Genomic DNA, 16,170 nt, shown 5'->3' on the forward strand with positions numbered 1-16,170 from the left:
TAATGCGGTGACCAGTACACAATACTCCAAGTGCGGCCGCACCAGAGTTTTGTATAGCTGCAGCATGACCTCATGGCTCCGAAATCCAAGCCCTCTACTAATAAAAGTTAACACACCGTCTGCCTTCTTAACAACCCTAACAACCCGGGTGGTAACTTTCAAGGATCTATGTGCCTGGACACGGAGAGTCTCAGATACAGTCACATAGATGGGTTAACTCCAGGAAGGGTAAGAGAGGTAGGCACCTAGGGCAGGAATCTTTTGTGGAAATACACATTTCAAACAGGTATGCTGTTTTGGAAAATATAGGGGGTGATGGATTCTCAGGGGAACATAGCATGAACAGCCAAGTTTCTGGTATTGAGACTGGCTCTAATGCAACAAGGGGTACGTCAGCTTCCAAGAGATCAATTGTGTTAGGGGATTCTGTAGTCAGAGGTACAGACAGACGTTTCTGTGGCCAGCAGAGAAAAAGCAGAATAGTGTGTTGCTTCCCTGGTACCAGGCTCAAGGATATCTCTGAGAGGGTGCAGAATGTTCTCACGGAGGAGAGAGGCCAGCAGGAGGTCATTGTCCACATTGGAACCAATGATATAGGAAGGGAAAATGTTGAGATTCTGAAGGGAGATTACAGAGAGTTAGGCAGAAATTTAAAAAGGAGGTCCTCAAGAGTAGTAATATCTGGATTACTCCCGGTGCTACAAGTTAGCGAGGGCAGGAATAGGAAGATAAAGCAGATGAATGCATGGCTGAGGAGCTGGTGTATGGGAGAAGGATTCACATTTTTGGATCATTGGAATCTCTTTTGGGGTAGAAGTCACCTGTACAAGAAGGACAGATTGCACCTAAATTAGAAGGGGACTAACATACTGGCAGGGAAATTTGCTAGAACTGCTCAGGAGGATTTAAACTAGTAAGGTGGGGGGTAGTACCCGGGGGGGGTGGGACCCAGGGTGATAGTGAGGAAAGAGATCAATCTGAGACTGGTACAGTTGAGAAAAGAAGTGAGTCAAACAGTCAGGGCAGGCAGGGACAAGGTAGGACTAATAAATTAAACTGCACTTATTTCAATGCAAAGGGCCTAACAGGGAAGGCGGATGAACTCAGGGCATGGTTAGGAACATGGGACTGGGATATCATAGCAATTACAGAAACATGGCTCAGGGATGGGCAGGACTGGCAGCTTAATGTTCCAGGAAGGATAGAAAGGGAGGCAAGAGAGGAGGGGGAGTGGCATTTTTGATAAGGGATAGGATTACAGCTGTGCTGAGGGAGGGTATTCCCGGAAATACATCCAGGGAAGTTATTTGGGTGGAACTGAGAAATTAGAAAGGGATGATCATCTTATTGGGATTGTATTATAGACCCACTAATAGTCAGAGGGAAATTGAGAAACAAACTTGTAAGGAGATCTCAGCTATCTGTAAGAATAATAGGGTGGTTATGGTAGGGGATTTTAACTTTCCAAACACAGACTGGGACTGCCATAGTGTGAAAGGTTTAGATGGAGAGGAATTTCTTAAGTGTGTACAACACAATTTTCTGATTCAGTATGTGGATGTACCTACTAGAGAAGGTGCAAAACTTGACCTACTCTTGGGAAATAAGGCAGGGCAGGTGACAGAGGTGTCAGTGGGGGAGCACTTTGGGGCCAGCGACCATAATTCTATTCGTTTTAAAATAGCGTTGGAAAAGGATAGACCAGATCTAAAAGTTGAAGTTCTAAATTAGAGAAAGGCCAATTTTGACAGTATTAGGCAAGAAATTTCGAAGGCTGATTGAAGGCAGATGTTCGCAGGTAAAGGGATGGCTGGAAAATGGGAAGCCTTCAGAAATGAGATAACCAGAATCCAGAGACAGTACATTCCTGTCAGGGTGAAAGGAAAGGCTGGTAGGTATAGGGAATGCTGGATGACTAAAGAAATTGAGGGTTTGGTTAAGAAAAAGAAGGAAGCATATGTCAGGTACAGACAGGACAGATCGAGTGAATCCTTAGAAGAGTATAAAGGAAGTAGAAGTTTACTTCAGAGGGAAATCAGGAGGGCAAAACGGGGACATGAGATAGCTTTGGCAAACAGAATTAAGGAGAATCCAAAGGGTTTTTACAAATACATTACGGACAAAAGAGTAACTAGGGAGAGAATAGGGCCCCTCAAAGATCAGCAAGGTGGCCTTTGTGTGGAGCCACAGAAAATGGGGGAGATACTAAATGAATATTTTGCGTCAGTATTTACTGTGGACAAGGATATGGAAGATATAGACTGTAGGGAAATAGATGGTGACATCTTGCAAAATGTCCAGATTACAGAGAAAGAAGTGCTGAATGTCTTGAAACGGTTAAGGGTGGATAAATCCCCAGGACCTGATCAGGTGTACCCGAGATCTCTGTGGGAAGCTAAAGAAGTGATTGCTGGGCCTCTTGCTGAGATATTTGTATCATCAATAGTCACAGGTGAGGTGCCGGAAGACTGGAGGTTGCAAATGTGGTGCCACTGTTTAAGAAGGGTGGTAAAGACAAACCAGGGAACTATAGACTAGTGAGCCTGACCTCGGTGGTGGGCAAGTTGTTGGAGGAAATCCTGAGGGACAGGATGTACATGTATTTGGAAAGGCAAGGATTGAATAGGGATAGTCAACATGGCTTTGTGAGTGGGAAATCATGTCTCACAAACTTGATTGACTTTTTTGAAGAAATAACAAAGAGGATTGATGAGGGCAGAGCAGGAGATGTGATCTATATGGACTTCAGTAAGGCGTTCGACAAGATTCCCCATGGGAGACTGATTAGCAAGGTTAGATCCCTCTACTTTTTGTCATTTAGATAAATGATTTGGATGCGAGTGTAAGAAGTACAGTTAGTAAGTTTGCAGATGACACCAAAATTGGAGGTGTAGTGGACAGCGAAGAGAGTTACCTCAGATTACAACAGGATCTGGACCAGATGGGCCAATTGGCTGAGAAGTGGCAGATGGAGTTTAATTCAGATAAATGTGAGGAAAGCAAATCTTGGGAAAGCAAATCTTAGCAGGACTTCTACACTTAATGGTAAGGTCCTAGGGAGTGTTGCTGAACAAAGAGACCTTGGAGTGCAGGTTCATAGCTCCTTGAAAGTGGAGTCGCAGGTAGATAGGATAGTGAAGAAGGCGTTTGATATGCTTTCCTTTACAATTCTGGTCTCCTTCCTATCGGAAAGATATTGTGAAACTTGAAAGGGTTCAGAAAAGATTTACAAGGATGGTGCCAGGGTTGGAAGATTTGAGCTATAGGAAGAGGCTGAACAGGCTGGGGCTGTTTTCCCTGGAGCATTGGAGGCTGAGGAGTGACTTTATAGAGGTTTACAAAATCATGAGGGGCATGGATAGGGTAAATGAACAAAGTCTTTTCCCTGGGGTCAGGGAGTCCAGAACTAGAGGGCAAAGGTTTCGGGTGAGAGGAGAAAGATATAAAAGAGACCTAAGGGGCAACGTTTTCACGCAGAAGGTGGTAGGTGAATGGAATGAGCTGCCATAGGAAGTGGTGGAGACTGGTACAATTGCAACATTTAAGAGGCATTTGGATGGGTATATGAATAGGAAGGGTTTGGAGCGATATGGGCCGGGTGCTGGCAGGTGGGACAAGACTAGGTTGGGATATCTGGTCGGCATGGACGGGTTGGACCGAAGGGTCTGTTTCCATGCTGTACATCTCTATGACTCTATGACTCTATCTCTCTGATTATCTATGCTACGAAGAATCTTATCATTGGCCCAGTACTCTGCATTTCTGTTACTCCTTCCAAAGTGAATCATCTCACATTTTTCCACATTAAACTCCATTTGCCACCTCTCAGCCCAGCTCTGCCGCTTATCTATGTCTCTCTGTAATCTACAACATCCTTCGTCACTGTCCACAACTCCACCGAACTTACTGTCATCCACAAATTTACTAATCCATCCTTCTATACCCTCATTCAGGTCATTTATAAAAGCTGACAAACATCAGTGGACCAAAAACAGATCCGTGCAGTACACCACTCGTAACTGAACTCCAGGATGAATATTTCCCATCTACCAACTCCCTCTGTCTTCTTACAGCTAGCCAATTTCTAATCCAAACCGCTAAATCACCCTCAATCCCATGACTCTATATTTTGTGCAATAGCCTACCATGGGGAACCTTATCAAACACCTTACTGAAATCCATACACGCCACATCAACCACTTTACCCTCATCCACCTGTTTGGTCACCTTCTCAAAGAACTCAATAACATTTGTGAGGCATGACCTACCCTTCACAAAACCATGTTGAACTATCCCTAATCAATTTATTCCTTCCTGGATGATTATGCATCCTATCTCTTAAAACCCTTTCCAACACTTTACCCACAACCAAAGTAAGGCTGACACGTGCATAAAACAAAAAGCGGTGTTCCCCAAATTGCTGTGTTTTCCAATGATAAAGTCAGTTGTAGCGCCTGTAGAAGTCCAGCTCAGCCTCAGGTAGCAAGCGTTTTTTCATTGTTACATAATTAATCCCATATACCAGATGGTCTCAGCATCTCAGTCAGGGTTAAAACAAATTTAAAAGCTTCTGCCAGTTGTCTTAACCTCGTTAAAAACCCTGATACAGATTTCCCTGGTTTTTGAATTGCCAAGCAAAACTGATAGCTTTCCATCCCATCGCAACTGAAATAACTGCACTGAGATTGGAATCCCATCACCAAGTATGTCTTTATTTTCACACGTAGACAGGCAGGAGGCTGGAAGAACACAGCAAGCCAGGCAACAGCAGGAGGTGAAGAAATCAACGTTTCAGGTGTAACCCTTCTTCAGGAACAATGATTGACTACAGCACTGCCTCATACAGAGTCAGACATCAGTGTGTCAGTAACCCTGACACTCACCCTTTTTATATGTCAGCCAGGGCTCCTTGATTGGACCAGATTAACAGCCCCAATCAGGGAACTCATATTCTATGAAGTCCACCTAGATGATCTCATTACAATCACTAGTGAGTTGTCTTCTCGGACCATTAATGTACTGGATGAGATTTCTGTCCTCAGGACCCAGGCCAGCTCTGCATTCACTCCCATTTCTTTTGGTCAAAGACAATAATGGAAAACGTAACTGAGGCAGTGGCCTGTTTCTCCGTTTGAACTCCCCCTGGGTCCTCCCAGCCCCAGTCACAGCCTGCCCTCACTGAAAATTCAACTGAATGCTTGTAAAATCTTCTCCAAAAAGAACATTTGTCTCAGTTTCAGTCTTGAGCCAACATCAGGGAGCAGAGCACAAGGTGAAGCAAACAGCTGTGAACAATAACTGCTTTATAATTCCCTGCCATAAAACACAATACTCAACTCATTCCTGCTACAATTGGAAGAATGAAATACACATTATTCGCTTGCCATTAGGTGATTCAGCTGTGACGGGTTCACATTATTTTCATGCCACAGCATTAGTTGTAAGTTAAGTTTGAAGAAACAATAACAGCAGCAGAGCTAACAAGTCCACAGTGAATGGACACCAATTTACTTAAAGCTACAGGCAGTCAACAAAGAAACTAACAATGCAAACATTTAAAAATGTGAAACATAAATCCTAAAATATCCCCAGGCTGTCCAACTTTCCTGACACCTTCATATGACCAGTTGACCATGGTAATGCAAAAAAAAAGCAAAATTGAAAATTTCACATCACCCCATAGGCCACCACACCTATGCAACCCAACCCCACTAACATCCAGGCCATAGATTCTGGTGAACTACACTGCGTTCTTGTGGGATTCCACATTTATTCATGGCTGAATGAGCAGCACAGTGGCTCAGTGGTTAGCACCAGAGACTCAGTTTCGATTCCACCCTCAGGCGTCTGTTTGTGTGAAGTTTGCACATTCTCCCCGTGTCTGTGGGGTTTTCCTCTGGGTGCTCTGGTTTCCTCCCATTGTTCAAAGACATGCAGGTTTGATGAATTGGCCATGCTCAGTTGCCCATCGTGTCCAGGGATATGCAGGCTAAGTGAAAAAGTCATGGGGAATTGCAGAGTTACAGGGATATGTTAGGGGATCGGGTCTGGGTGGGATGCTGTTCACACTGTCAGTGTGGACTTGATGGGCTAAATGGCCTGCTTCCACACTGTAACATTCTGTCTCTGATTCTCAATGTTACTTGGTGATGCCAATAATGATAAACAACAGTGTTGTACCTCACATCTTTGATGCACACAGTCAGAGATGTTCTCAGATCGGACACCTCAGGGCAAACTGTAACAATCCCCAGCTCTCAGATACTAACATGAAAACAGTGAGAATGTTAAAAGGGTGAAATAAAGTCAAATCAGGTTTAATACACAAAATAAACAGGTAGGATTAACTAAGAGAGCAAAACAGGAAGCAAGCCTAAGAAAAATAACTAAAATATTACAAACAATTTGCAGGAGTGTGATTTCACAATTTCAATTGTTTGCTTTCTCGGCTGAAGTAGGTAAGTGACTTTGCAGAACTAAATAGCTATTATCCAAACCTAATTCTGTGCAGTGACTTCCATTCTGAACCATAACATATATATTGTTCAGTAATTTCTTGAAACACTTGGATAGTTGTCAACGAGCTGCTATTTTCTGCTGCAAATTATCCATCAGTAACTCATGTTTGTTCTTCCTTGTTATGATTTGTTGCACGACCATCTTGGGATCATGCCCGGACAGCTGTCCTGAGCCTGCGGGGAAAGCTCACACATTTCCTGTCCTGCCACCGAGTATCTCCACGCTGTTGGGAGATTCTGGTTCAGAGGCAGGAATGCAAGCCTGTCCCTCACAAGGCCTCCTCATTCTCATCAGTAACTCTCACTCATTCTTGCATTTGTCTCCAGTGCCTTTACATTTCTTCTGAATATCACAGTTAATTCATGTCCCTACCATAATTAAATGTTCCTGGAAGTCTATGTCTCCTAACTGTAATCAGCAATTTCAATCCCGCCTTACTTTGCATCGTGATCCAACTTCCTCCAAGGTGGTTACAACTGAATAAAATATAGCACTCAGTACAAGTTAAGGCAGTCTTGTGTAACGGTTTTGCTGACATGTCTAAGTAGAGTAGTCTGTTAACTATCTAATCTATTATCTCCTGAGGAAAATTCGCAAGCGTGAGAGAAACAACACTGATTTCTACTTTTGTAATTAGCCACAATTGTTTGCTTTCTTCTCTGCGAGATTAAATTGGACCTTCAAATCTCCTGGGCGATCTTTCATGACATGATGTCAGCAGCTGTTCTTACCCTGTTGAGCTTTGTGTTGTGTATACAACAGTAGTCATTGAATTTCAGTAAGTAACCATTGGATAGAAAGTATGTTGGGATATGATTGGGTACTTTACAAATATAGCTTCTTTAGTTCTCTTGCATAGATAGAAGCGGGTCACAAGTAGCCTCAAAAAGCTGAAACAAAATGAACAGCAGCCAAACTAAGACATACTTTTTTTTAACATTTGGATAAATCATAATTGAAATGTAATTCCTTGCTTCTAGTTTTTCATTTTTGTTCAGCACTATTTGCAGTTGATAGCCATTTTCTATTTAAACACTGAAGTGCTTGAACATTAACAGCAGTAAACAGAAGGTGTAACTCCTTAAAAGGTGGCACAATTTAATGGAATTCTAGTTATCTTGCAAATAACAGATTCTCCTCATTACCAAACTTGCCACAAGGGGTTGGTGGGTAAGCAGAGCAGAGGACTTTACATCAAATAGTTGGAAAATGGAAATCACTCACTATGATGAGCATTTGCCACCATCAGATTTGCAGCCAGGCCTTCTGTCATGCATTCTTGTACAACTCCGCATTATAGAAAAATCGTGCTTTAGAAACAGTGCTTAAAGTGTTGGCGATGTAATCGCATTACAGCCAATACATGTTTTAAATACATGCTTGTGAGAAAGGAACTCAGAAATGGACTGAGGAGAGCCAGGAAGGGGCACGAAAAAGGCTTGGCAGGAAGGATTAGGGAGAATCCAAAGGCATTTTACTCATACGTGAGGAATAAGAGAATGATCAGGGAGGAGGTAGGGCCGATCACGGATAGTGGAGGGAACTTGTGCGTGGAGTCTGAGCAGATAGGGGAAGTCCTAAATGAGTTTTTTGCTTCGGTTTTCACCAAGGAAAGGGACCTTGTTGTGAATGAAAACTTTGAGGAGCTGGGATACAGGCTTGAACAGATGAGGATTGATGAAGTTGTTGTGTTGGAAATTTTGGCAAACATTAAAATTGATAAGTCCCCAGGGCCAGACCAGGTTTATCCCAGGCTGCTCCGGGAAGCGGGACAGGAGGTTGCTAAGCTGTTGGCGAAGATCTTTGCTTCCTCACATTCCACGGGAGTCGGACCGGAGGATTGGAAGGAGGCGAATGTTGTTTCTCTTTTCAAGAAGGGTAATAGGGAAATCCCTGGCAATTACAGACCAGTCAGTCTTATGTTTGTGGTCAGCAAAGTTTTGGAAAGAATTCTGAGGGACAGGATTTATGACTATTTAGAAAAGCATAGCGGGATTAAAGGCAGTCAGCATGGCTTTGTGAGAGGCAGGTCATGCCTAACTAATCATTTGAGTTCTTTGAGGAGGTGACAAAACAGGTTGACGAAGGTCGAGCAGTGGATGTGGTGTATATTAGATTACTTTACATTGTGGAAACAGGCCCTTCGGCCCAACAAGTCCACACCGACCCGCCGAAGTGCAAACCACCCATACCCCTACATTTACCCCTTACCTAACACTACGGACAATTTAGCATGGCCAATTCACCTGACCTGCACATCTTTGGACTGTGGGAGGAAACCGGAGCACCCGGAGGAAACCCACACAGACACGGGGAGAATGTGCAAACCCCACACAGACAGTCGCCTGAGGCGGGAATTGAACCCAGGTCTCTGGCGCTGTGAGGCAGCAGTGCTAACCACTGTGCCACCATGCTTTCTTTTTTATTTTTTTGTATGAACTTCAACAATGCACTTGATAAGGTTCCCCCATGGTAGGTTCATTCATAAAGTCAGGAAGTATGGGATACAGGGAGATTTGGCTATCTGGATTCAGAATTAGCTGGCTGACAGAAGGCTGACGGTGGTTGTAGTTGGAAAGTATTCTGCCTGGAGGTCAGTGTTGAGTGGGGTCCCACAGGGGTCTGTTCTTGGGCCTCTGCTCTTTGTAGTTTTTATAAATGACTTGGATGAGGAGGTTGGGGGTGGATTAGTAAATTTGCCAATGACACTAATGTTGGAGGTGCTGTTGATAGTATTGAGGGCTACTGCAGACTGCAGCGTGACATAGGATACTGAGCTGGGCTGAGAAATGGCAGATGGAGTTCAACCTGGATAAATGCGAAGTGATGCATTTTGGAAGGTTGAACTTGAATGCTGAATATAGGATTAAAGACAGGATTCTTGGCAGTGTGGAAGAACAAAAGGATCTTGGCGTTCAAGTGCATAGATCCCTCAAAGTTGCCCAAGTGGATAAGGTGGTTAAGAAAGCATATGGTGTTTTGGCTTTCATTAACAGGGGGATTGAGTTTAAGAGCTGCGAGGTTTTGCTGCAGCTCTACAAGTCCCTGGTGAGACCACACTTGGAATATTGTGTCCTGTTCTGGTCGCCCTACTATAGGGAAGAACAGAGGCTTTGGAGAGGGTGCAAAGAAGGTTTACCAGGATGCTGCCTGGACTGGAGGGCTTGTCTTATGAAGATAGTTTGACTCAGCTCAGACTTTTCTCGCTGGAGAGAAGGAGGAAGAGAGGTGACCTGATCGAGGCATACAAGGTAATGAGGGGCATGGGTAGAGTCAATAGCCAGAGACTCTTCCCCAGGGCAGGATTGACTGGTATGAGGGGTCATCATTTTAAGATATTAGGAGAAAGGTATAGAGGAGACGTCAGAGGTAGGTTCTTTACACAGAGAGTTGTGAATGCATGGAATGCGTTGCCAGCTGTGATGGTGGAAACAGAGTCATTGGGGACATTTAAGCGACTGCTGGACATGCACATGGACAGCAGTGAATTGAGAGGTGCATAGGTTAGGTTATTTTATTTTAGATTAGGCATAATCCTCGGCACAACACCGTGGGCCAAAGGGCCTGTTCTGTGCTGTACTTTCTATGTTCTATGTTCACGATTTAGAAACAGCATCCCCAATTCGTCAATCACATGACAGCAAATTGACAAAATGCGCATTATAACAGAACGACCCATGCTCTCAAAATAATTAGCATCCTTAGGAGGAGAGAATTGATCAGGTCACCCAGAGAAATTCCAGCTTTCATATCTGTGACTACATTTTTACTCACTTTATATATGGAGTTTATGCGTCCCACAGCTCCCAACTTCCCTGTGTAATTCATAAAGAAAATATTTCCTTCTGTTGCACCATAAAACTCGCACATCTTAATGTCACCAAATCGCTCGAGAAATTCTTTCCAGACCTCGGGCCTGATCCCATTTCCTACAGCCATTCGGACTTGGTGATTCTTCTCTCCTTCAATCTGAAAACAAACAAAAAGTTAAGAATGAATAGGCTGTAACAAAATAACTGCAAATAAGATACCACAACTAACACTTTGTTTTTGTTTCATTTTACTATTTGGTCTAAAGAGTGAATACGTTGCTTCAGGAGAATTTAAAAGTAATGGCATGCCCATTTTTCTTGAACTAATTTACCTTCTTGTCATTCTTAAAAAAGGGTGATTTAATAAGTTTACGATATCATGTTATCCTTTAGGATGATCCAACAGACTGAACCATAAACAAACAGAATTGATTCCTTTTACAAAAACTGCATGATGTGGAGATTTGTTAATCTGTCAGGAACATACAAATTGGATGACTATACTGCTCTTCAATTTACAGTTAATCCAAGACGCTTTTAAAGTTCAATGAAGAAATCAAGTTTAAATTTAATGTTATCTTAATCTTATATTTAGCTAGATTTAGAATTTACTGCCATTATGCTGAAAACTTCTCAAATCTTCATAACTACAGAACAATTTAAATACGAAAGCATTAAATAATGGGAACCTGTTTAATAATTGCAATAAAAGAACGTATATAACGCTTTGAACTCCAAATAGGAATATAGTAAAATCCACAGAGAGGAACACCTTCTGTCACAGTTCCTTTAAGAAACTGTTACCATGAAACAGGTTTGTGGAACAGAGAAACACACCAGTTAAACTGAATTACAAGACAGAGTGTAACCAAATCAAAATGATAATGCAGTAGTGCAAACGTCTGAAAAGTTCCAAAGTGATTTTTTCTTTCATGGTTTCTTCAGCTTCAATACAGCTGAATGATGCCATGAGGAATTTCACATTAACAGCAAGGCAGAAAAAGTAACACACTTGACACCATTCTGTTTTTGTCTGTGCCACCTTCAGTATCACACTCTTCACTGTTTTAAAGCAACATCTCCACAATGAGTTTTTTCTGGTTCATGTATTTTGCACTGTAGCTATTCAGCTCTTCCAGTTACTCACATGCACAACTCAAAAATATCTTCTTCCATGTTATCAGCTTCATATCACCACACTTTTCCTTAGAGTTCCCTATGTCACTCGGCATACATTCCTCAATTACCTGTACCCTCAATTCTTTTATCTTCCCATGGGACAAATTGGGGCCTAAAGCCTGTCACAGCAAGGTCACTGGGATGAGCTTCCCTCATCTTAATATCTTTTTTATGAGGCAGCCATGGGAAATGGTTAGCATCGGTTTGGTAATTGAGCACATGTATGATTTCCCTAGCATTAAAACATCAAACTGCTCAACCTTATAGCTCCTTACTCCATCAATGTAATCTTAATCCGAAAGAGATAAGGTTTGTTCATCTTAGTGTATACTTTCCTTTTCTAAAGATCTGCTATAGGAGCAGTAAGAGGATAATGAAGTTGAGAGAATGATGAAGGTAAAACCATCGCCGTATGATATTACATCATGATGTGGAAGTGCTGGTGTTAGACTGGGGTAGACAAGGTGAAATGTTGATTTTCCTGCTCCTCGGATGCTGCCTGACTTGCTGTGCTTTTCCAGCACCACTCTAATCTAGACAAGGTCAAAAGTCACTCGACACCAGATTACAGTCCAACAGGTCTATTTGAAATCACAAGCTTTTGAAGCGCTGTCCCCTCATCAGTTCACTTCACCTGATGAAGGAGCAGCATTCCAAAAGCTTGAACTTCCAAATAAACCTGTTGGACAACAATCTGGTGTTGTGTGACTTTTAATTTTATTAAGTAGAGGCATGCCATTGTTGTCAGAATTCTTTGCTGCTGTTCACTTAGTTATTGACATCATTAGACATGGAAGCAGGAGATAGCCTTTGTCACCTTGAAGCCATCTATTGAGCTGATACACCTCCAACAAGAGATCCTTGAGGGGTGGGTTTCGAAGATTGCAAACATTGTGGTCGCTTCCTGCTCAGCTGTTGATGAGCAGGATCCTTTGATAATTGTTACATTCAATCTGAACCTTCAGAGCTGTCCCACTGACATTATTCAGTAAGTGTGATATTAACACTCTCATGGAATGTCGGTGCCAGCAACTTCCTAAGCAATAGGAAGTCCTCAGCCATACATGACTAGTGAGCTATATCTTACTGTTTCCTTCATGTAATTTTGCATCAGAAGACAATGGAATTGAATTAACAAATTCTGTGCTATTACAGAAGTACAGCACACCTTGGGAGATCCTGACAATGGCTATCATAGAATTGTATCATCAGACATTCCTTCCTGAAAATGATTGAGAAGATGAAGAGCTGTATCTCCCACAGCATCTTTAACAATCATCCAATGGGATCCTGAAGACACCTGCATTGTCCTATACAGCTAACCCTGAAACGTTAAACTTAAAGGGTAATAAAATATCAATTCAGCAGAATGTCTTTGGTAGTCAACATTTGTTTAGCAGGTAATCCATTGTACAATTAGTGCCAACTGTTCTTAAATTACAAGAACTGACATTGACATTACTATTAGTGACAGCATTCATGTTAAACTGCATCTTTCAAACTTCAAAATTCCACTGAAGATCAGAGATTGGTCATCAATACTTGTTCAATACACAAAGCAAAATGCAAATAATTCATTTAAATCTTTAGTTTTTCAACACGGTACAATAATTTTAGCTGAAATTGCCTCGATGTTGGAAATTTCACTGAATTACAAATGGATTCCTGCCATCAAGTCCCATCATTCTTCATTTCCATTCAGATCACAGAACGAAAATTACAATTCCTTAATTTGGTCATGATGAATGAGAAATGGTAACATAAGGAAGAAAAACATTGTCTCTCTGTTTTAAAGCAGTCTTGTTCTGTTTTACTAAATATGGTAACTTTTAAATTAATGAAGATATTAATCTGCATGATAGCATTCTTATGATCATAACAATAAGTCTTGTCAAATTGGCAAAATAATGATTAGAAGGTGCATTATCCATCTTAGAATCAGCTGTTGTTGGAGTCATTGTAAAGTAAGATGGTTTGGGTTGACAGAGGTCAATCATCTTAGTCCCCGGACTTTGCCACAGCGTCGTGTCCAAGACCTGACCATATTCAGCTGCTTCACCGCTGACCCAGAAGAAAAGATATGCTACAATTAAAAAAGAATCTCACATTGGAAAGAACTACCCAAATTCTGGTGAAAGCTGAAATCCAGAACAGCACAACAGAATTATGGAACTAAAAGCCATACACAAAGCAGCAAACATCTTTGGACAAAAGGCCAGGCTTCTAGGGACTTACTTGGAATGGACTGCCAGAGGAAATGGTAAATGCAGGTACAACTAGAACATTTAAAAGACATTGGACAGGTACATGAATAGGCAAGGTTCACCAGGCAAGTGAGACAGGTATAGATTGGGGAACTTGGACAACATGGACGAGTTAGACTGAAGGGTCTGTTTCCCCACTGTATGACTCAATGACTCTACGACCTTCTTTTTATTCTAAGATCAGAAGTGGGAATCCTCACTGATGTGTGCACAATGTTCATTTGCATCTCCATGGATTGTGAAGCAGGCCATGCCGATGTGAAGGAAAATCTGGATAACATTCAGGCTTGTGGTGAAAAGTGGAAAATAACATTCATGACATACCAGTAAAAAGCAATGGCCTTCTTCAACTATAGAGAACATAACCATCTTACCTTGGCTTTCAATGGCATTACCATTTCCAAATCTTCCTCTTTCCACATCCTGTGGGAGTTACCATTGATCAGAAACTGAACTAGCCCAGCTTCATAGATACTGTTACTACAAGAGTAAGTCAAAGGCTGGGAATTTGGCAGTGAGTAATTCACTTCTGGACTACCTTATATCTGACCACTATCTGCAATGCACAAGTCAGGAGTGTGATTGAATAACCTCTGCTTGTCAGGATAAGTGCAGCTTCAACAACACTCAAGAAGGTATACCTTCCAGAACAAAACAGTATGTCATTCATCACCTTAAACATTTACTGTCTCCATCATTGATGCACAGTGGCAACAGTGTGTACCATCTACAAGATGCACTTACGAAGACTCCTTGGAGAGCACCCACGAAGCCATCATGAAGGGCAAGGGAAGCAGGATGATTGGAACATTATCATGTGGAAGTTTCCCTCCAAGTCACACACCATTCTGACTTAGAGCTACATTGCTGCTCCTTCACTGGTGATGCATTAAGAACCTGGAACTCTCTTCCTAAAAGCATTGGATTTCTGCAGTTCAGGACAACACCTCTCCACCACCTTGTCATGGCAATTAGTTTGGGCATGAGATGCTGGCCTGATTGATGATGTCCACATTCCATGAAAGAATAAAAGAAAACTCTACTCAGCCTAATCCCACATTTAATCTTATATTGGACAATATTGCACCCATGTGACTGTACATCAAATTTATTTTGAATCTTTCCATTGTAAGACCTTCCTGCATTTTCCCTGAACATAAAATTGCAAAACTGTTGTATAACCTTAAACTTCTCTCAAAACACTTAATCAATCAATGCCACTCTTCAATCCTTTTAGTCTGGGGTATCTTATTCTTCCACATTGTACTATTTTTCAAAATAACCAAGTCCAATAATGCTTTAAAAACCCGAGTAGCATTCAAAACCCAGGTTTGTCAGTTCGACATATTTACAACAGACATTTTAAATGAATATAAAACACTCTTAATATCAAGCATAAGTAGAAAATAGTCACCAAGTAAAAGATAAGCACCTGTTTGCTGCTAGGAATATGGACATTAGAAAAAAATCAGAGTTAAATTAACATTATTCTTAGTGAGAAGTCAAAGAGACGTTCTGATTTCTTTTGGCAAAGGAATGACAAAGATGCTTCAATTTCCTCCCTCACCAATGAAACAACACAATTGAAACAGTGTTGGGAAAACTTGCTAATATTACAGCTCGAAACGAGCACTGTCATATAACATTACCTTTGGCTGATTGCACAGGTAGCGACAGAGTTCTCCTATATACTGAAATACTGTAACATTGTACTTTCGACAGTCATTCCAGAACTGGCTAGCTGAGAATTTCTTCTTTAGCACCAATGTTGCACCTAGATGGATGCAAAAAATGTACTTCTCAATCATTTGAACAGTATCAGCAAACGTGCTCCCCCATTCACAGGCTGTCACTGATCTTGAGCTTCTGTGACAATTACAATTACAAAACAAGGATTTTGCATCAGCAGCAGAACACACACTATGCACATGGACAGGGTGATACAGCGACATAGCCATAGAATTCCACTGTGTAATTTTCAAGCTAATACTTGGGCTCATCTAATATTGCTGGGAAATTACAGCAATCAAGAAGTACTAGATTAGATTAGACATTAGATTACATTACAGTGTGGAAACAGGCCCGTTGGCCCTACAAGTTCACACCGACCCGCCGAAGCGCAACCCACCCATACCCCTACATTTACCCCTTTACCTAACACTACGGGCAATTTAGCATGGCCAATTCACCTGACCTGCACATCTTTGGACTGTGAGAGGAAACCGGAGCACCCAGAGGAAACCCACACAGACACGGGGAGAATGTGCAAACTCCACACAGTCAGTCGCCTGAGTCAGGAATTGAACCCGAGTTTCTGGCGCTGTGAGGCAACAGTGCTAACCACTGTGCCACCGTGCCGCCCTGATGCACAACAAACTGAAAGCAGAAGTACATTA

General features: G+C 41.9%; 1 protein-coding gene and 1 long non-coding RNA gene across 2 annotated transcripts in view; one reads left to right on the plus strand and one right to left on the minus strand.

Moving 5' to 3' along the window:
* LOC122563869 (uncharacterized) overlaps positions 1-12,818 on the plus strand; it is a 40,655-nt gene extending 27,837 nt beyond the window's left edge. Inside the window, exon 3 of the long non-coding RNA XR_015759390.1 lies at positions 12,666-12,818. This is a non-coding gene — a long non-coding RNA (uncharacterized LOC122563869). The remainder of the gene's footprint in view (positions 1-12,665) is intronic.
* The window catches only part of slc27a6 (solute carrier family 27 member 6), a 76,575-nt gene that overhangs the window by 26,051 nt on the left and 34,354 nt on the right, over positions 1-16,170 (minus strand). The window contains exons 4-5 of the mRNA XM_043718061.2: positions 15,424-15,548; positions 10,294-10,488 (exon numbers count right to left, since the gene is read on the minus strand). Coding sequence (XP_043573996.2) covers positions 10,294-10,488; positions 15,424-15,548 — 320 coding nt within the window. The remainder of the gene's footprint in view (positions 1-10,293; positions 10,489-15,423; positions 15,549-16,170) is intronic.

The sequence above is a fragment of the Chiloscyllium plagiosum genome, unplaced genomic scaffold (genome assembly GCF_037043375.1).
Source record: "Chiloscyllium plagiosum isolate Xiang-an unplaced genomic scaffold, Cpla_swu_hap1 HiC_scaffold_2, whole genome shotgun sequence".
NCBI lineage: Eukaryota > Metazoa > Chordata > Chondrichthyes > Orectolobiformes > Hemiscylliidae > Chiloscyllium > Chiloscyllium plagiosum.